This window comes from Pinus tabuliformis, chromosome Q, assembly GCF_031772625.1.
Source record: "Pinus tabuliformis cultivar Carrire ecotype Pingquan chromosome Q, CPIR1, whole genome shotgun sequence".
Taxonomy (NCBI): Eukaryota; Viridiplantae; Streptophyta; class Pinopsida; order Pinales; family Pinaceae; genus Pinus; species Pinus tabuliformis.
In genome coordinates this window covers 1,352,287,874-1,352,309,628 of record NC_142296.1, presented here as the reverse complement: position 1 = coordinate 1,352,309,628, position 21,755 = coordinate 1,352,287,874, and the positions used below count along the sequence as shown (strand labels likewise).

General features: G+C 38.5%; 1 protein-coding gene across 1 annotated transcript in view; it reads left to right on the top strand.

Annotated features, from left to right (window-relative positions):
• Positions 1 to 10,772, top strand: part of ARP (apurinic endonuclease-redox protein) — a 197,351-nt gene extending 186,579 nt beyond the window's left edge. The window contains exon 11 of the mRNA XM_089386334.1: positions 10,420 to 10,772. Coding sequence (XP_089242460.1) covers positions 10,420 to 10,541 — 122 coding nt within the window. The 3' untranslated portion in view covers positions 10,542 to 10,772. The remainder of the gene's footprint in view (positions 1 to 10,419) is intronic.
• The last annotated feature ends 10,983 nt before the right edge of the window (positions 10,773 to 21,755 follow it).

The following is a 21,755-nucleotide window of genomic DNA, read 5'->3' as shown; positions in this document are numbered from 1 at the left end:
TTGTTCTCCAAGTAGTAGACCTATGGTGCTCCCAGTGGGTCTGAGGGCACATAAATGACCCCATGGGTCTCCATATGAATCGGAGATGCCTGTAGATCCTCTGCAAGGGTCCAAGTGGTGGAATGAATGCTTCCATGACATCATACAAGTCCTGGGACACCTGCCAAGAGTGTGGGGCTCCTGTGGGGGCCTGTTGGGCATAATGTACCAAGCATATCACCATCATCCCAAAAGTGGATCACTAGTAGTCTCTGAGCATCGATGAAGATCCGTGGAGTGTTGTTTGTTGTTGTGGAGGCCAATGGCTCTCTATGCACACCTTATATGTGCCAATGTAGACCTCTGGGGGTTAGGATCTCGTATAGGGAGACCAAACCCAAATGGAAACCACCTGTAATCTTGCATAAGATCCAATGCGTCCCCTAGGCTTCCAGTACAACCAGTCATTAAAATAATCGGGTAAAAGAGTTTACAAATCATGGATAACAAAGTGGGCACTTCATAATGGCATGCCCTTCCGTAGTGGGCTTTGGCATGTGCTAGTGTCTCCAAGCTCCAAAGGGGGTTAACCAAGTACCTTATTAGATAATTTCAACCCTTAAAGGGGATAATATGTCCAAGGTACATCCCTCTAATGGGGGTGGCAAGTGATAAATAAGTGGAATGGAATAGGGAATGAGAGGGGCAACCCTGGGCCACATATTGGGGCATAGGGGTAGCTAGATAAGGGGAAGCCCACACCTGGGTATGTAATGTGTAGGAGGGAGAAATCATGGTACATGAGGTGCCCCAACCTTGATTTTTCCACCCTTCTTTATATGTCTTTTGCTTGTTATGAATTTTCTTTCATTAACTGCTTGAGGCTCAAAGGACAAGGGCATGATGTGTAAGATATAAAGGGTGGTTCATTGGCTTCCAGGGGTTGGGACAATCATGGGTTCCTGAATGAGAAAGGAGGCTCATCTAGGGCCTATGGGACCAGGGTGATGACCATGGATTGGGGTAGAGCTCATGTATTGGCTTTTGCACGTGCTAATTATTTTTGTCCCGACCATCTTTTGCATTTTGTGCTATAATTTCCTGTTAAATGTGGCCAATTATGCTTTTTTCATTTTTTTTAGCTCCTTCAACCGCCGGGGCATCATTCCAGGCCTGACCCAAGGTGGGGGCAAGGGGATAGGGAGGCTAACCCTATGTGGACCCAGAATGGAAATGTGGACCCAAGTGGGAGAAATGATGAATGGTGTATAATGAGTGGAAAGGAGTAATATATGCGGATAAAGGAGTGGGACCACGCACCCAAAGTCGGGGTTTCCCAAGTAGTACCACCCTAGAACCAAATGGTCAATAAAGGAGATCCCACGAGACTAAGATCCAAGGGTAACATCCAAAAGAGATCAAGGGGACAAGAGCACAAACTAAGCCCACCCTTTCTGCCAAATCCCCCCATCAATCCATACCCAGAAGTATCCATGATAAGTAAACCCAATACTCAATTATCAAATGATAAGACATACCTTTAGATTTGGGAGGCCCACCTTCAAACATACGATCAATACAGGTGGGTGAGGGACCACATGGCTGGCTCAAGTGGCAGAGAAATGGCACAACGAGCTAGTAGGAGGTTGCAAGGGGCTGTCGACTAAGGTTCATCATGGAGAAAAATTTCTCCAAGGGATATCACCCACGAAGTGGTGGTTAACAAGGACTGCACACCTTAGTTATTCATGATTACTGGAAGCTTGCTGTAAAGTTTTCATCACAATCCAAGGTATTGTCACTTCTATTCTTCTAAGAGCAATGTCGAATTAAGAACAATTCTTCAAAGCATGTCTTCTTCATTCTAGACCATTTTTCTAAATCCTTATGTTGCAAAATTGGTGTATGATATACCACTCATTACTCTTAATAGAAAATGTCCTTTACATCTTCCTTCTGCTTCTTTGAGGGTTCTAGAATTTCAACTATTAAAGCTTCAAACATTTCTTTCCTTTTATTGTTCTTTGGGTTCTTAGGACAATCTGATTTGTAATGTCCATATTCATGACAACCAAAGCACTGGACTTTGGACATGTCTCTATTTTTGTTCTTCTTTTTCTTTTCAAAATTTTTTCTTGACTTAGCTGCAAAGGCTTGAGAAGTTTCATTGTCAGGATGAGCATCACTTCTAGCCTTTATTCTGGATTCTTCTATTGAACATTGAGATCATAGTTCTTCAAATGATGGAGGATATTTCCTTGCATAGATGCTACTTGCAAAATGTCAAACACACATGGACAGCAAAGACAATATGAAAGATAAAACATGCAATACATTTTTTTATTAACATGAGATATACATTTATAGTACAATATGTGACTCTTGGGTTTCAGATCCCAAGGTCTCTTGGACTGCTTTGGTCTATTCGGCTTCCACACTAACCCATTTAGGATTAGGTGTCCAACATTCCCCCCCTTAATCCGAAGGGTTATGTATGAGTCCAAGAAGAGAGCTGTAATACAAAATGTGCAAAAAATGCATGGCAGCACTAGGCTGAATGTGCTCTATGAAATGTTGGTATAAAGGGCAGTGGTTTAAGGATGACCACCAACACTGGAACGCTTAGTGCAGTTCCCAGAACTCTTCCAAAACTGGCAAGAAACTGAAGTTTTCTGCTAGAGGAAGTGATCCTATTGTTTTAAAGAGGGAAACCTTCAACCATAAAAGGGAGGTCTCACCCCGCATAAAAGGTAAAACTTCAACCTGAAAAGGGAAGTCTCAACCTGTGATGGTTTAAGGATAACCAACAACTCTGGAATGCTTAATGCAATTCCTGGAACTCTTCCAAAACTGGCAAGAAGCTGGAGTCTTCTGCTAGAGGAAGTGTTCTCAATTGTGTTCCTGGAATGCTTCCGAAACTGGCAAGAAGCTGAAGTCTTCTGCTAGAGGAAGTGTCCCAGATTGCCAACTGAAGGCATGTTCAGGGGCATCTTTGTCGCTGGCTACAACTCTGAAACTGGTGTGGCAGGTTGTGGCTCAGGCTCGCTTGATGTGACTTTGAAGCTTGTAGATGACCATCATTTCCCCCCTGTCAGATACAAGGTGAGAAGATGGAGAAAACTCAACTGCAAGACTGTTCAATATTCTGGAACAAGTTCTGACATGTGTTTGGAATATCTTCTTGGCTGTTGATGCCCATTGCCAAGAAGCGATCCATCCAAGATGAATCTTTGTTCTTGCAGGACGTTTGTTTCTGAAGCATCTGTGTGAAGAATGACTGGTTTTATGACAGTGCTTACATGGATGAAGATCAAAACAGTGATCTTTCAAATGGCCAACTCGGTCACAGTGTTGGCATTTTACAATCTGTTGTTGTTGTTGCTGTGGAGGAAGAGGAGCAGAATCTGGAACAGCTGGAGGTGAACTGTCATGAGGAGCAGGTGAACTGTCATGAATAAATCCAACACTCTGAAACTGAATGGGCTTGGCGTAGTCTGGAATATGAAAGGACAAGTCCTTGTCATATCCAAGACCAGTTCTGTGCTTGTTGTGGACAAGCTGTTCCCAAGGTCTGATGATGGGCTTGGGAAGTGCAGACTGAGTTTCTGCATCTGCATGTAAATCTGTTGTTGTATTAGGCACAAAATTTGCAACATTAGTGTCTTGCTGTTTATGGGAGTCTGTTTCAATTTTCTGAACAGAAACAGGTTCAGAATGATGACTCCACTTGTGTAATTCTTCCTGCTATAGCTTTGTCTCAAGCTGCAAAAACTCTATCTTTTCTTGTGCATTTTGTATACATTTTTGAATGTCAGCAATAATGTCTTTATTGATTATGAATGCGCTGTCAGTAGTGGATACGATTAGAGTTCTCAATAACTCTAATATTTTTTCAAGCTTAGCCATTTTTCTACACCTTAAAAGTCCTCCAAAATCCCACAGAAAAATGTCAGCTGCTAAATATCTTCAAGTTACACAAGAAAGCCCTGTAGCTTAAAGGGAAAAAAAACCAACCAGAGATATCTTGAAACTATGAAAATTATACAAATATCACCGAGTCCTTCTATATTGAATCCTCTAATATTTTGAAGAAATCCCTCGACTGCTGCAAAACTATCAGCTGCTAAATATCTTCAAGCTACACAAAGAAAATCTTGCAGATTAAAGAAAAACGCAGGGCAAGCGCTGGTGGCTTAATGAGCAGACTATTGCAACTGTGGCACTTTTCATTGTATCCACAACAAATATTTTAGTTCCAAAATGTGGCGGCAAGATTATTGATATTGTCAGCAGAGATTTGAGAACGGAAGAAGAGAGCAGATGCTTTTAATACCATCAAAAAACACTCTTGTGGAAATTCTTCTTATAATCTTAATTGGTTCATTTGCTACTGCACTGCGTGGATGGTGGTTTGCATCATCTTTTGTTGCTCGACCGAGAAAAGATTTATTTCGACATCTTATTAACCAAGAGATCGCATTCTTTGATGTCACACGAACTGGGGAACTTCTTAGTCGTCTTTCAGAAGATACAAATTATTAAAAATGCAGCAACGACGAATCTCTCAGAGGCTCTCCGCAATCTCACAACTGCATTGATAGGCCTCAAAAAGATATTTTCCTGGACCAGCTTTGAATCCAAGGGAACTTGTCCAGACAACACTTCAATAAAAATCTCTGATATGAACAACCTTTAAGAAAATACACTAATTCGGTCTATAATACCACGAAACTTGCTAATTAGGAATCAAATCAATACATATCTTCCTTTGATCTGTATGCCTTCTCTAGCGCTACCAAACCATTTCACTGTTCTGCAAACTAGACAAGTCGCTCTCTATTGCTGAAGAGCAGTTTTCGTTTTCCGCCGAACGGGAGGAACTCCACGCTTTTACCCAAATCGCAATTACTGGCAAATTCACACTTTCCCTTTTATATGCAGAAGCTATTTTTCAGATTATGATTATAAAACCATTTCACAATCAATCACTGTATATGGGAGTTTCCTCTTTCATGGCAAATTTAGAACTTCTGAAATCTTCAATCAAATCCAATGACTCAATTCATGCATATATGACTTGAACCCATGAAACAATGCGCCCATGACATTATTAATCGACCCAACCAGCACAAAACTCTGTATTTTCGACCCAATATCAATCATGTATATATTAGCAGATTCAACTCGAATCTGTTCAAGAATAAACGCCCACCAGACACCTTGAATTCACATTCATATAACCCAATACAACAATGGTTCCCTTCAGACAGAGTAGGCCTACACTATCCGACTCTCCCAGGAAGATCTCACACCTGCGACAACATTACCTTAATATTGGCATTTTGCAATTATCCTGGTTCGATTCAGCTGTATATATAACATTGTTTCGATTTTCATGAAGAATTATGCGTAGATTCAGAACAACACAAACAGGAGCTTCACTATGACAGTGCTACTATGATCATGAAATTGAAAGCTCAGATACAAGCGCTGGAAGATCGTGCAAATGCTGCAAAGGACTCGCAGACAACATACCACCGTATTCCAACTCATATTCAAAGCATAAAATCATCATTTTAACCAGCAAACAAATCCCTACCGAGATGCCATTATACAATACGGTGATGTAGAGGATTGATAACGCACTGAGAGCCGAGAACACTCTGCCACTGAGCTCTTCCGAGACTACTGAGGCACTATTATGCCGAGACTATTGTGCCACTGTTATATCGAAGCCATTGTGCCATTTTGCAGAAATATTGAGAGTCAAGACAACATTATAACAAGATCGTAGTGAGTCTAATATTGTGATTGCAGAGGATGCATACTTTACAGAGAGTCGAGACAGACCAGTGATAGAGGGTGCATATAAAATGTGCGACTAGCCATTTGCAATGTTAGACATTTGCAAAATAAATACACTAAAATAAGAGGGCGCTGCGAGTTAAGAGGGAGCGGATAGTGGTATAAGTATGGAGGCAGCGTTTGGCGCATAGGTGGTTTTCGCGCAGAGGTGGTTTAATACGGCAGAAGGGAGGTGCAGTGTCACGCCATTCAATTGACTATAAAAGTTTTACGTATTCACCATATATGCCATCGACCATCAAAAAAGCACTTACCAAATGGCATCAGTAGCTGGAGAGCCAGGAATCAGGAGCTGTAATGTTGGCAACGCAAGAGGAGTGGCGCACTGAGGCAAGACCTTTCTCCAGCTTCGGCGTTCACGACTCTGAGGGGTTGTCTTGTGTGTCGAATTACGTGCCTCAGAAAACCTATTTAGCTTGACGTGACTTGTTTACCATTCCACAATATCGATAGCCGCGACCCACGACGTTTGAGCTTATCGGCCTTCTTGACGCATTGTAGTTAGCTTCGAGCGGCTGCTTTGAGCAGACTCCATTTCTTTGGATCTAATGGAAGTTAAGGATAAATCTCCGTATTCATATCAATCAATTAGAGAAGCCTTACACTCCTCATGTTTGATAGCGTCCTTCAACTCTGGCACGAAGGTGCTGATGTGCGGTCTAGTAGATGGTTCCGACTGAATGCATTGAATCGCTAATTTGGAAACTTCGGTGATGGATTTGAGTTTTTACTTGACAAGAATGCTAAACAAGCCGTGTTGGGATGAGCAGGTAAGGGGTTACAAACACTCAATGCACCAGGGTTTGCAATAATCATTGTCCTGAGGAAATTCATGATCATTCAAATTGCCATTTTATTGCAGCTCACAATGTAACCGTCATGTAACAACTTCTTAACCAGTCCCGTAAAGGGAGCCGACCGGACGCAAGCAGAAATGCTTAACCAGTCCACCTGAATGCTTTGACCAGCATATTAGTAGCATTCAACCAACGCATATGAACCAAGGAGTTGTTGCGGGAATTTGTATATGTCAATCATGGGTTGGCCGATAGACTGTTTCAAAGGCGTGAATTGTTATCTGACAGGACACAGCAGCGCATGCATAGGGATAGCATACTAAAAATAAAGTTCTGAGGGGTGCCAAGGTTTTCAGACAGAATTCAAAGCATTAGAGTAGGTGCACAGTGAGGAGGATGGTTTTGCACGCCAGGCTGAGAATGACAGCGAAACAATAGATGGTAGAGCTGAAATGCACACTAATGTTGCAAAACTAGTGGCTCACACAAGATTGAGCAGGTTAGGAAGGTAACTGCTCTGATACCATGTCAAACACACATGGACAGCAAAGACAATATGAAAGATAAAACATGCAATACATTTTTTATTAACATGAGATATACATTTATAGTACAATATGTGACTCTTGGGTTTCAGATCCCAAGGTCTCTTGGACTGCTTTGGTCTATTCGGCTTCCACACTAACCCATTTAGGATTAGGTGTCCAACACAAAACCGTCCCACTCTTTAGGTAAAACATTGATTGCTATTGTGATTAATTCTGAATTAGATATTTTCTCACCAGTTTCAAGGATTTGATCTTTGATTTTTGATAGCTTCATGAAAAAGAAGATATAGTGTCTTCATTTGTCATTTTTGTTTGATATAGTTGAGTCCTTAAGGCTATCACGTGACTTGTTTTGTTGATAGAGTATAATTTCACCAAGGTATCATAGACTTCTTTGGATGTAGATAGTTCTGATACAAAAGTAATGATGGGGTCTTTGATACACTGAAAGAGAATTCTTTGAGCTTTGACATCCCCCTTTTCATATTTTTCAACTTCTTCTTTATCCTCTGAATCTGGAACAAGGACCTTTCCAAGAACGTACTTCATGACATCATTCTCTCTAAGGGCTAAGTCAATTTTCTTTTTCCATGCCTTCTAGTTGGATGCTCCTTCTAACTTATTGGTTTCCTTGCACGTATAAGCCATTAGATTGTTAATTGAGGGATATCTTCTGCAACAATAATAAGCTGCTATAATGATGGACTTTTTTCTACTCTCTAGATGTGAAGTCTCTTCTTCACCTTAGCTCTGATACCATGTTGGAAAATCAGGGCAAATGTAGATTCTCCTTACTTGATAATTAATTGCGAAGTTAGTTGTCTTTTTATTTATTATTTCAGTTCTTTTTCATCAAACAATTACCAACAAAGTAAATATAAGAGACAAAGACACCAATGTAGGCTCCACGCCAGGGCAAAACACCACTTCTTGGGAAAACCCAAACAATCTCCTTCTTATAGAATTTAGATCAAAAGTGAGACAACTTCAAGACCCAATGACCAAACCTGCTAGCTACAAGTCAATTCTTCAAAGGAAGTCCTCTTAGTCAACAAAGGAATGCCACCTTAAAACTTTTGCAATTCTGGATCACTGTAATAATTATACCTCTGCACCTTACGAATCTTCTATTGTATTTGAAACTCTTCGGACCTCTGCTACACTGTAGTTTTCAGATTTCAGAGACACTTCTGCAACCTCAGCTCACTGTGATGACAAGTCCTTGGAGCTCTGCTTCTTATCGTAGTTTTCATATTTCAGAGACACTTCTGCAACCTCGGCTCACTGTGATGACAAGTCCTTGGAGCTCTGCTTCTTATTGTAGTTTTCATATTTCAGATACACTTCTGCAACCTCGGCTCACTGTGATGTCAAGTCCTCAGACCTCTGTAACTACTGTTCTTGGACAGTTTGTAATATTCTGATTCCCTTTTAGTTTGGACAAACTTATTTATGGTACAATTAGGAGTAGTCTATTGTTCAAGAGCAAACTTCTATATTCATCCTTATCTTTCGTATTGTCTTATTGTTATCTCTCTCTACAAGTTTCAGATAGCCAAAAACTAAATTATGTTCCTTCTTATATAAACTTCTCTTCTAACAAGATTAAGGGGCCGACTTTAAACAAGATACTAGGCCGACATGATTGTGCTTTCATAGGCCGGCTTGTGCATTTATAGGCCGACTTCTTGTGCATTTACAGGCCAACTTGTCGTGTATCCATAAATCTTTCTTTGACTGACTTGTAGCTTTGAGGTTGACTATGATTTCTTTTGACTCAGAACAACATCCTAGAGGCATGCAATGGATGCCTTGACCTATTTGACCAATAACCTAAGCATGAAACCCATGCTTCATAAACAAGTAAATAATTTTCTTTCTTCTTTACATCATATATACATAATGACATGAATACAAAGACATTTATGAAGATCGAACCTAGTTACTTTTCCAACAGGTCTCACCATTAAAATATGCGAGAGACCACAAGGAGCTGATTTGTAGCATAGGGATCTTTCTACTCAATTTCGCTTTATCAAAACTGAAATACTTCCAACTCTAGTACTACCATATAACAATTTATAGGACACAAAGTGATATTGTAACCTATGAAACAAAGCATTCCAGTCTAGAAATCTTTGCTTGTAAGTTATTTATGAATGCTGAACACATGCATGTCTACACGAAATATGAATTATTAACATGGTATGAAATAGAGTTACTGCTATGGTATTTTATTATCTTCTTTTTCCCTACTTGTCTCATCTATATTAACACCACTAAAAATTAAAAAGAAACGAAGATGACAAATAAGTGTAATTGCATTCATGAATGGCCTTGTTTAGAATAGGACATATTCTAGTGAGTACCGCGTGTCTTGATGAGTTTTATAGCGAGATGGTCACTCACATAGAACTCGCGGTTTCTACCCGTCCCTGCCAAAAACCCGAATAAAACTCGGCTACCCACATAGAACCCGTGAAGAACCGCATATGATCTGCATAAGACCCGTGGAGACCCTCAAAATTTGATTTGTTTTAATTTTTTTTTTGGAGATCCTGCGAGGGAAAGGAAAATATAGGGAAGAAAATGGAGGCTAAGTCTTATACGAGTCAATAACTAGATGAGTCATATACGAGTATGAGTTGTGCAACATTGATATATTCTATGTTAACCACTTCAACTCAATGTTCATTTTCTTGGAGGATTGAATTGTTGTAGGTGGTTTCTTAGAAATGTATTAAATTTTTGCCTTTTTGTCCATGCTTTTTATAGCCATTAGAATCCCCATGAACATCTCTTTGGAAGCATTTTTTTTCTCTTGCAATACTAATGCTAAATTTATAGGGTTAGAACATTAGCTTTGACCACAACCCTCCTAGAAATTGATGGAGTAATTGTGCTTTCTTGTAAAAAGCTTGAAAATAACATTGTCTTTTGTAACTAATTTTAAAGCTGTTGCCTTTTCTTCTCCTGCAATTCTTAATGTCCATGTAGTAATTGTTTTCCTTTTGTAGAATTTGAGTGTATAAATTTGACATATGAATCAAATTTCTAGTTTATTTATGATGTTCAGTATGTATATGTGTTGAATATATATATGCAAGGACATTTTCTTATACATATTCCTGCAAATATATGTGGTTTTATTATTTTTGATGTCATTTTGATTAAACTTCATTTTCTATTTGCTTACAAGTTTTCTTTTCCGTTTTTTTTTTTATAATTAGGTTGGCGTCTAGACTATTTTCTTGTCTCAGATTCGATTGCAGACAAGGTATACGACTCTTACATTATTCCAGATGTAAATGGCAGTGACCATTGCCCCATTGGCCTCATTTTGAAGTGTTAGTAGCCTCTTGTGGTTTATTGGCTATAATAGTTTAAGTTATAGTAGTTGTGATACTTGACACCAAATATAAATTTTCATATGCCCTCTATTTGAAGTCAATACAAAACCTGGGCACGTTCTAGGAATACACTTTTTCCCATTTCAGAAGCACTAAAATGTGTAATGTCTCGTGATTTCTGAAATTTTGGTGTATTTTGGGCAAATTTGAAATTAATTATGTTACTTTTTCAACCTATTGCAGTTTTTGTTTCTTAACTAAGTCAACGGAGATTGGCCAAAAGTTTCATGTCTTGTGATTGGTGTATTTTGGGCAAATCTGAAATTATGCAGGTTACTTTTTCAAACTAGCGCAGTTTTTGTTTCATAACTAAGTCAATGGAGATTGACCTCTATTGACCTCTTTTTATTAGAATTAACAAATAGAAAATCCTTTTTTCCATTCATCTAGTTGCTTAATTGCTCTATGGATTTCCATTATGCATAATTAGATTAGCATTTTGCATATTAATTTAATTGGTTGTTTTTCAGTGCATTGGTCTCTGGACTCATCATATGTTATCAATGTGAAATCTTGTGTTACCCCTGCAAAGAATCTAGGTGGAAATAAAGGTAACAATTGCACGTTAATAACTAAGGTTGCAAAAGAGATTAGAATTCAATTTCTTTTTATATCTCTATATAAACAATGGAGTATAATACATTGATATATAGCATCCATGAGGACATGCACCTTGGTCGGTGTCATAGTGCATGGATAACATATCTCAAACTATAGACCTAGTTAATTAGTTAAGTAAACTAGTTAACTAGTTAATTGAACTAGTAGAATCCTAGAGATAACTAGAGAATCAACATGCATAAGTGGAACTGTACTAGATATCAACTGACACCCAATCCTAGTTAGCTAGCAAATCAACATGCAATCATCAGTTAACTATTTCATGTCTCATGCATGACTCCACTCATAGTGAAGAGAAGTAAAACTCATGCATGCATGACTTATACAATCTCTATGTAAAACTTATGCATGCATGGCTCCACTCCACTAGTTTGATTAAAGTACAACTAAGTGTGACTGGAGTACAACTATCTCTTAACTTATGGTGAGGAATCCAATGCATGGTGATGAAACCAATGCATGATGATGGTTCCAAGGTAAGAGAAACATGTGACTAAATAGGGAAAATGCATAGAGATGTTATACACCAATAATCAAGGGAGAATTGCCTATAATTTTAGGTATTATAATTTTTGAGGCATTGAAAATTTGAATATAACAAGCATTGCATGGTGTTGCTTTTCTTTTGTTATATTCTAACATTTTGAGGGTTTTACCTAAAAGACTTTGATACAGCTTTAACATATTTACTGTTTTTTATATTATTTTCTACTATTTTGATTTTGCCATTTCTTTCAATTATTATTTTAAATTTTAATATACTATGTTAAGGTCTCAATGGCACATGGACATAAACTATGACAAAATATATTTCAAATAATAGCAAAGTCACAATTTTTTCAAAATATAGGCAAAATATTTTGAAAAATATGATCGATATAGAACACAACATTACTTTCAAGTGATAAGTTGCAGTTTATGCTCTAATAAGAGAATTGGGGCACCCTGGCACTCAAATAGAAGGGGGCACTTTCTCGATGAAGATATAATTAATCCTAAATATGAAATAATAATTACTGCACATTTTGATAAGAATGCCATCTATTTAGTATTGATGATAGATAACCAGACCTTGACCCTAGAGAGAACCATAGGCACGATATGTGGGGTGCCTAACAAATGTTAGGCCACATAAAATGACCATCATTAACCATTAATAATGAAGCTAACCCTAAGGAGCTATGAAACTTGATAACTCACTCATTCTATTGCTTAATGACCCTAGGGACAAAAAATAATCATTTCAAGGCTCAAATATTAGTGGAGGCATTTCACAGTTCTAAATTAATCTTTAATGAGCTATTTAAACTTGTGTTGGGGGCACATGACACCCATCCACCTCCAAACCTTTGACGTCATAATATTGATGGGTTGCTACTGATGCCTGATGATATCTATTATCTCCACAATGCTTTTATTAGAATTGTGATTTAGCTCCATGTTGATGTCTCTCTTTATTTTTTAAGGGTACCTTCTAATTTTGGTATAATAATCCCTCCCTTAGGGTGTTTTCCCTCATTGTATCTTCCTTTTACATATAATTGAACATGAATATATAATGTTCACAATTGTTGAAGAAAATGTTTATGAATATATAGTAAGACCACCAAAGTAAATTGATGATTCTCTACATTGGAGTAAAATCAAACTAGGACGCTTGTAGGATAACACCTTCCTTTGTGGCCTTGGCCATGAAATTTCAATTGTTAATAAAATACACAAAATAATAGCCATGAAAGAGCTAGATCAATCAATACGACTGTTGATGTTGGATGTTGGTAGCTCGAGGAACTAATTTTGCATAGGCATAAGAATTTGGGCCTACAAGAAGTTGCTTGTTAGCTCTTGAAACTTAACAAATTGCTTTAGTAACTGAGGTAATTTGTTTTGCAAGAGAAATGAATTTTAATCTAATCTAATGCAAAGGTTATTTGCATTAATGAATTAGATGAATCTCAACCATTGATCTCAAGTGAGGTAAGATCTAATTTTAGTCATCAATCACTTTGGAGATTAGGGTTGTGGATTCGATTAAAGCTTATAAGAATTTGTAACTATGGTCGGTCTTCATAATGTATAGTTTCATCATTTATGTATTTATCATAAGCATGTTCTTCATGCTCAAAAGGAAATTATATTATTTGTATTTGTCAAAGAAAATTAGAAGGCTTGTCCTTCGAGACCTTTCAAAAGAGAAAATTTGAATTTGTATTGTGTGTCATGGCTCCACAATATGACTAAGTCGACCCCTCTTGTTCAAGTTGGCCTGGTCCCTTAGAGGCACCCATTTGACCCTCTTGGATGACTATATATAAGCATTCCATCCTCCTTCACAAGACATACAATTTGTCTCACACATAAAACGAATACATTTGCTCCCAAGCAAAGGAAAGAGGCTGAATAAAAAGAGAAGATAACTGAGTCAAAGGAGGAGAGAAAAAGGTCCACATATGTGTAAGAATTCTTTGTTGCAGCTTGCATGTGTGGAAGGAATTTTAAGTGTTATTTAACCTACCAAGTTTCCAAGTTGGCCCTCCTAACCCTCATGTCGGCTCAACTTATATTGCACCCTTTCACATGGCTTGGAGGCTATATATAGGCCACTCACATTTCTTATTTGACACACATCTTACACACATACATCTGATCCAGGAAAAGAAGGAGATTTTTGAGGCCGAAAACAGAAGTGAAACACATCTCTCATTTGCCCTCGTTAAGGAGACTTGGATGACTGAGTAGAAGACGAAGTTTGAGGCATAATTTTTTTGGTTTGTGGCTCGTTCCTACGGAAGACGTGCAAATTATGAGGCTATTGCAGGTCAAATTTCAGCCTTATTACAAACCTGGTACATACCTCTTTTGTGGATAGATTTGGGAAGCATTTTGTCTTGGTATGTTGGAGGGTTGACTTAGCACTTGGAAGTTTGTCATCTTAGCTACATTGCTGATTAGTTTGTATATGACTTGATATCTTATTGACTTGATTCTATAAGGAAAGGATTGCTGGCTTTTTCCCGTTGGAGTGGGTTTTCTCAGGGTAAATTCTTGTGTGGTTGTCCCTTCATGTTCTTCTGTTGTAGTTCTTTATATAATTGTTTTATGTTGCATAATAAATGAAAGAAAAGATTAACCTAAGTGTAAAATCATAAGAAATAATTATCAAGTAAGCGAACTACCAAAAATTCAAGATCTCAGTGGTGGGTAAAGGACTTCTACTCAAGTGTGCTAATTCCGAGGAAGGTGAAAAGGGGGAACAAGGAGATCCAAATCAACCAAGTCTAGGGATTGATCAATTGGATCAGATCTAGATTGTTGTATTTATTTTCTCTAGATTGGGCCATTTTCCCATCAAGGAAACCTAGGTATATTTTGATTTATAAAATGAAGGTTGTTGATTAGGTAGAAATTTGTGTGCGCATGTGTGAGATTAGTTATTCAATGTGTTTTTTCTATATATATATATATGCATGCCAAGAATTAATTACTTGGTTGTTGGGTTCATAAATTAACATGGTATTAGAGTGAAAACTATGAAGGACCAATCTTTGAATCTTTGGGTGCTAGGTTCGTACGCGCATCAAGAGGCTAGGTTTAGCCAGTGACCATACAAGATACTAATTTTATTTGTAGAGGCTGAAGAAAATTGATCTTATGGTGGCCAAAGGATTTTTTTTTTTTGGGTCGAGGCAGATAAAGTTAATTAAAAAAGGTGGGGGAGGGGGGGCTATCACGATCAATAGTTGTGGGATCAACCACCAAAATGAATCGAGATGTTAGAGTTTGAGAGGAGTGGTTGTGGTGTTAACCAGTTGACCAACTGCTAACAAGGTTTGGTTAGATGAGCCAACCAAGACTTAAGCCAATATGACGGCTTGTGGTCACATTCGAGAGTCAAAGGAAAAGTGCGTAGGGGTGTTGGGGAGCTTCCAGAGGGGCCATTCATTGGAATAACAAGAAGCCAATTGTGGAGAGACTCAACACTGGCAGATTGGGTTGCAAGTGAGTGACAAAAGCGACAAGTTGCAACTGAGTAATAGAGGGCATATAAGCCAATTAAGACAGTTGTAGTCGAGCCACACGAAGCAGTTGACAAGCAACAAAGACGTGCATAGAGTGTACTTAGGCTTGGGGGAACCAACAACATCATGAGGTTATGAAGTGTGAGATAAGACAAGTCATGCCCCACTAGGATGTGTGTCGTGAACATGTTATAGTTATAGAAGTGTATGACAAGACCTAGGAGCCACAACCGTTGACAGAGGGAAAGGTCGCACTGAAAATCAAGCTAATAAGCACACAACAGAGCTGCCAGGCCACACATAGGTGAGTTGTTGGTTACATAGGTGAAAGTGCAAGAGCCGTGCTGCTACAGAGCACTGTGCCTACAATTAGGAAAAAAGCTATAAAGTGGATGCAAGAGCATAGGGAAGTTGTGCCACATCTAGAGACTGTACAATTTGTTGAAGGAAATGTAACTAGGCTGGGACTTCATAAATGTACTTTTGATACTTGTACTTATTCAAGAAAAGAAATATTAATTTTATAATATATGTCAATGAGTTTCTTGCTCATTGAAATAGGTCTAACACATGTTTAAGTGCTATAGGTGAGTCAAGGAGTCAAAAGAAAAAGGTTGAAGACCTTAAGGGCATGTTACACCTTGTATGTTTATGTATTAAGGTCAAAGGAATACCTCCAAGCAAAGTCCAAGTCCTCTCCATGCAGCAACGTCATCCAAATGAAGCAAAACGAAGGAAATAATGAAGATATAGACAAGTCGGCCTAAGGACAGCAAGTCGGCCTCAAGTCGGCCTAAAGGAGGGACAATCCTCTATATATAGAGGTTGTCCACTCCCTCTAAACGTCCATCAATGAAGCTCTGAAATCAGCGAAGGTAAAAGTTGAGAAAGTGAAGGTAAAAGGCAAGTCTAAGGGTCTCCAAGACAAGCGAAGAAAGGAGGAAGAAGACCGAAGTGTAGGGGACTGTTTCTAGGGCTAGAAACAGTCACACATGCGAAGAGGAGGACAGATTGCAGATATAACAACAGTAACATTTCAGTGCAAGATTCGTTAGTGTTTGGGCTAGATATTAGGCCTACAAGGCCTCCCAAGTCAAGCGAAGAAGTCTCTCTCTCTAGCAAAGGTGAAAGGACCCTAATTCACTAAGGGTACCCTCCACACGTGGGAAAACTAGGGCAGCAGAACAACAGTACAATCATACACCCATATCTCAAGAAGGATCTCGTTTGGTCAAAGAAGAAGTATACTTGAGCAAAGGATAGAAGAGGAACATCTCATCTAGAAGGCTCACTCAAGGAAGGTCTATCTCTAGACTAGAAACAAAGAGGGAGGATGAAGTGCTGGGGAGCAAAGTGCCGAAAGGAGGAAGTCTATGTGCCAGGGAACCAAGTGCAAAAAAGAGGAAGGACTTGACTTGTGCTTGGAGGACATCCTAGTCAAGGGTTTAGGGTTTGGCATTGATCAATAAGACACTTCAATAAGAGAAAACTTACCGAAGGGTTTTCCTCTCAAGAGAAGAGAGGTTTTGGCCTTGATAGAGAGCCAATGTCTTGTGTTCTTGTTCGTATTTTTTTTTTTTTTTTTATAGCAGTTTGATGAAGTACACACACATGCTTTAATAAGAAGAAGAAGATTAAGCTAACAAGAAAAGTGAGAAGAAGAAGATTAAGCTAACAAGAAAAGTGAAAAGACTCCACAAATTGTTATCAAGTTGAGAAGAATCATACTAAACCTAATTGCCCTAGATTCTTCAACATGGAATCAGAGCTAAGGTGACACATCAAGGAAAAGGGAAACTCAAGAACACTCATCAAGGAAAGACATCTACAAGGTTGAAGCATCAAGCCAAATCTACTCAAGGAAAAAAAGGCCTACCATCTATCATTCATCAAGGAAGATTGCAAAGTAAGGAGAAGAGCCTTACATAAAGGCACCTACAAATAAGAGCAGATCAAGAAGGGACCTACACGACAAGCCAAGCCGTCAATGAAGTCTACTTGAAGCAAGTCCACTTGAAGAACAACAAGATCCTAGAAAGGCAAGCCATCAATTCTTCAAGGAGAAAGCTAATCCACTACATCTAAAAATCTATCAAGTAAGTATATGTCCCCTTCTGAATATACATCAATGACTTTTTGCAAGGAAAGCAACAAATTGGTAGGTACCAATAACTTTCTTACATGGAAGAAAAGGACTGATTTACTTCTCAAGCAGAATGAACTCCTAGAACACATCAAAGGGAATGTTACCATTCCTGCTAAGGAACAAACTCAAGCCTTAGCCAAGTATAGTAAGGATGAGGCTGTTGATTTTTTTGAGTAGCATCAGATGTGCTCTAGCTTCGAAATTTTGTGGAGGGGCTAGAACACATGATATTTCCAAGACCCAGAAATCGTTTGGAGAAATTCCACCCGGATTGTATTTTATTAAAATAATTAATATTTTTAATGGGGTTCCTAAGTCTAAACTTAGGAAAATTAAAATATTAATGGGTATTAATGAAAATATGGGTGAGAAGCTTCTAAGAGACGAGGATCAAGTCTAATTTAATCTTAGCTGTTGATTAGAGATTAGATCACGACCGTTGATATCTCAACAGGAAAAGTATAAAGGAAGACTTGAGAGTCATTTGGAGACACACCGGGCAAATACTTAGTAACCCGAGGGAAATCGATTCTCAAGGAGGGAAGAGTTCGATTTCAGAGGGATAGTTGCAGGGTGAAGGAAGAGGAGGGTATCAACATCAGTCAGAGATGTAGTGCATTAGAGGGACAACTCAGAGAGGCAACGCAGTCCTCACGCAAAGATGACATAGAGGTGATGCAGTGGAGGCTGGAAGGTCTCTTGGGTGTCAGCATTTCTCCAATGGATGGAGGAAAATTATCTCAAGTGTTTTCTCAGAGGTTTCTCTATGTTCTACAAATCATTCCTTGTAAAGAGATTGTCGCTGAAGAATAATAAATAAAACCTCATCTGCTACATTGGTTTTCCCGCATTGTGTTTCTCCGGGGACTATTGTCCAAAAATAACTGTGTTGATGTGATAGATTCTTGTGCTTGTATTTCACTGTTCTTTTCTCTATGCTATTATGTGACGACAACAATAGAATTTACTTTGATGTTTACTGAAGGGTTTTGTAAATAATCTATTGTGGAAAATAAGTAGGAGAAATAAATCAGTTACTGCAGTAGAATTTCGTGTTAGAAATTTTTACATGGTATCAGAGCAGAGATCAGACAACAGGATTAGAGAATTTGCAATGAGTCGTGAACATGATGCTGGAGCAGTAACTCAAAAGGACTCACACAGTTCTCTCGGGAAAGAAAGCACGAAGAACGTAATGGATCACGACAATTTTATGTTAGCTTCTAGACTGGAGAAGAAGTCGCTTTCTTAGCAAGTTCTTCTTCCTCTAACGTTTGGTATATTGATAGTGGAGCTTCTGCGCACATGACAAGAATACGAGAATGTTTTTCGAGCTATCAATAAGAACATATGAACTTCCAAATCATAATGGGATATAAGTCGAAATATGTTGGAAATACTGAGAGGGGAGGTGAATCAATATTCCTTTTCAATTGTTACTTTTACCAGTTAGATCACTTATATTTAGAACACAAAATGAACAACAATAAGAATAAATGCATTTACTAATTTCTTCAATAAATCAAGTACAATATATGTGGGGCTCCAAACCTAGATGAAGACACCGATCTTCAATCTCCCAGGCTCCAACCTATATTTGCCAAGCACCAACTTGGACTTCCAAGGCTCCAACCTTGTCAATTCTGAGGCACCAACCCCAAGGGCTCCAACCCTATATCTGGTTCAGGCTCCGACCTGGTTTCTTGAGGACTCCAATCCTCTAGGGCTCCAACCCTATCCTCCAAGGCGCCAACCTTGTCTTTTCAAGGCTCCAAACCTTAGCTTTACTTTTTCAAGATATATTTGGTTATACTTAAAGGCTCCCTATGTCTTCTTCAACGAGCCCTGTCAATCTTCACTTTAGTCTTCATGACACGTCATCAATTACAAACTTGATTTCTTTACATGAAGGTGTCTCGTTATCCTTCATGGTACCCAATCAAATTCTCCAAGTTATCTCATGATGACATCAGTGATGCATCATGGTCTTCAATGTTATCTCTAAGATCTCTTAAGGCTTCTCAAAATATCTTCAATCTTCTTCAAGGTCACTGCATAAATACTTCAATCAAAGTCTTTAAAACCCTTCACTGACTTTGATTAGTGATGCACTTACTTGTATGTCCTTGATTAAATTCTTCGTTGTTCTTTGTTCTAAGCTCTATTCACTATCCAAGGTTCAAAAGAGTTTCTCTCCAATATTGAACCTTTAAATGCCAATCTGAGCTCTGCCCAAACCTTTAGAAAGTATGCCCCTCAGGTTCACAGTCTATCAATATACACCGAGCAAATCCGAGCTTGAAGGAGCTCTGAGACTGAGGTTGGCTGCTACACGAGTTTATATATATAATGCGAGTTGAGTTTGCTCATTATTCACAAGCATAAGTCGTTCACAAAAGAATGTGCCTTATATTGCCCACAGTCCGAACTTACAAAACAACAAGAAGTCCAAGATTATTTGTTGTAGCTCCGAGGTCATAAAAGCACAAGGGTTCAACACCGAGGGTGATCTTCAACAAGTGTTCTCAAACTCATTGTCATTCAATCCTTGGCTATCTAATTTGACCTTTATGTGATGATGTCCTACAAAATAGAGGGTTTGTCCCACAAAAATAATGCAAGTCCGAATTGTTTGAGCACTGTAGGTTCATATTACTGTGACACATCATAAAAATGAGGTCCTGGAGTATTGTTGTGAGCCATCAACACAATCTGAGTTGTTGTGATAGAAGTATATGGGTCTGAGTTTGATCACAACATTATTCTAGCTGCCTGGAGGTGTTAATATTGTTTTATAAACCCAGAAACATGAACTGTATTATGCTCCTCTTTATGTTCATGAGTTGTGAACAATAGCCCTCTTTTTTGTGCTATTGACGGAAGTAATGATCAAAAATGAATCTCGCCATGTGTATAAATAGGCTTATTTGCAATGAGAAACGAAGGGACATGTCACTGTATAGAGGCTGACTTGTGTGCCAAAGTGTAGGTCGGCTCACTGTCAGGGTAATTTTCTTAATCTTAAAAATTCAATATCTCACAAACTACTAGGAGTTTCAGGACAAATAAGGGCTCATTGGAAAGAGGAAAAAATCCTCTTTAAGATGGTCTAGGTCCCATGTTGAAAGGTTGCCTCCAAGATGCCCAATTTTATTTTTCTTTGAAACTGTCATCAAATTTTTATGTGCAAAATGTGATTCGGACAACAAGGGCTTCTTCATTGTCATATGTCACCAAGTGTTTTTTAGTGAGGTCTCCACTTTTATGTCTTTAATCATCACATGTCATCAAGTGATCTCCAATTCCTTCATTGTCCATGTCATCAAATGTAATGTCATCATGTGTGCCATTAATGTCACCATGTCATCAAGATAGTGCAATGATATGTCATTAACCATATGCATCATTCATCAATTTGTTAGAGCAATGACTAGATCATCACAAGGAGAGCTTCTTCATCAAGAGTCACTAAGAGCATCAATAAGAAAGACTCCTTCATCAAGAGTAAGGATACCATCATGATTTCTAGGGATTCTCCATCAAGAGCAAGGTTATAAGAGGTTATAGTGTCTTCATGGTTAGTTCAAGGACATCTAGGACATTATGAACAATAGGCATCTAGGACAAGAATTCTTTTTAGTGGCTTGACATCATAATGACATCATCAATAGCTTGACATCTTCATTAATGGTATCCTTATCAAACAAGAGGGACTTTTCCTCATGATCAAGGACATCATAACATGCTCATCATAATATGCATTAGGTTATGCTATCACAAGAATATTTTCCATCCCAATAGTACCATATTGACATCAATGACAACCTTGATTAACAATCTCCCCCTTTGTCATTGATGGCAATATTCTTGCCCTTCAACATTCTCTCCCCTTTGACATCAATGGCAAATGGGGTGCCCAAGTACTCCCCCTATCAAGTGCTTATTTTCATGAATAGTAGTTCTTCATAGGTATGTTACTTTCCCCTGTCATGGTGCTCGTCCTTCTGGCAATGTGGTCCAAGATAGACTTGTCTACATTTCTTCATGTGATGAACCAACTCCTCCTGTCTGCATGAACTCCTCTACCTCAAGAAATATTACTTGCTTAGTGATCAAATGGAAGAGACCCTCAACAATAGTCCATCAGATGAATAAGGGATCATGTTCTTTAGTGGAGTTTCTCCCGAGAGATGATCTATAAAAAAATGATTGTCCATGTGTGACTCATCAAGGATTTCATAGGGCCCTTTCATGGATAACTTCTGCAAGAATGCTCAAGAATCATAGACTCCCCCTAACTGTATGGTCTCCTTTTGGCAGAGTCTCACCATCAAATATTTGAAATATCAAAGATGACTTCATCAAATCAA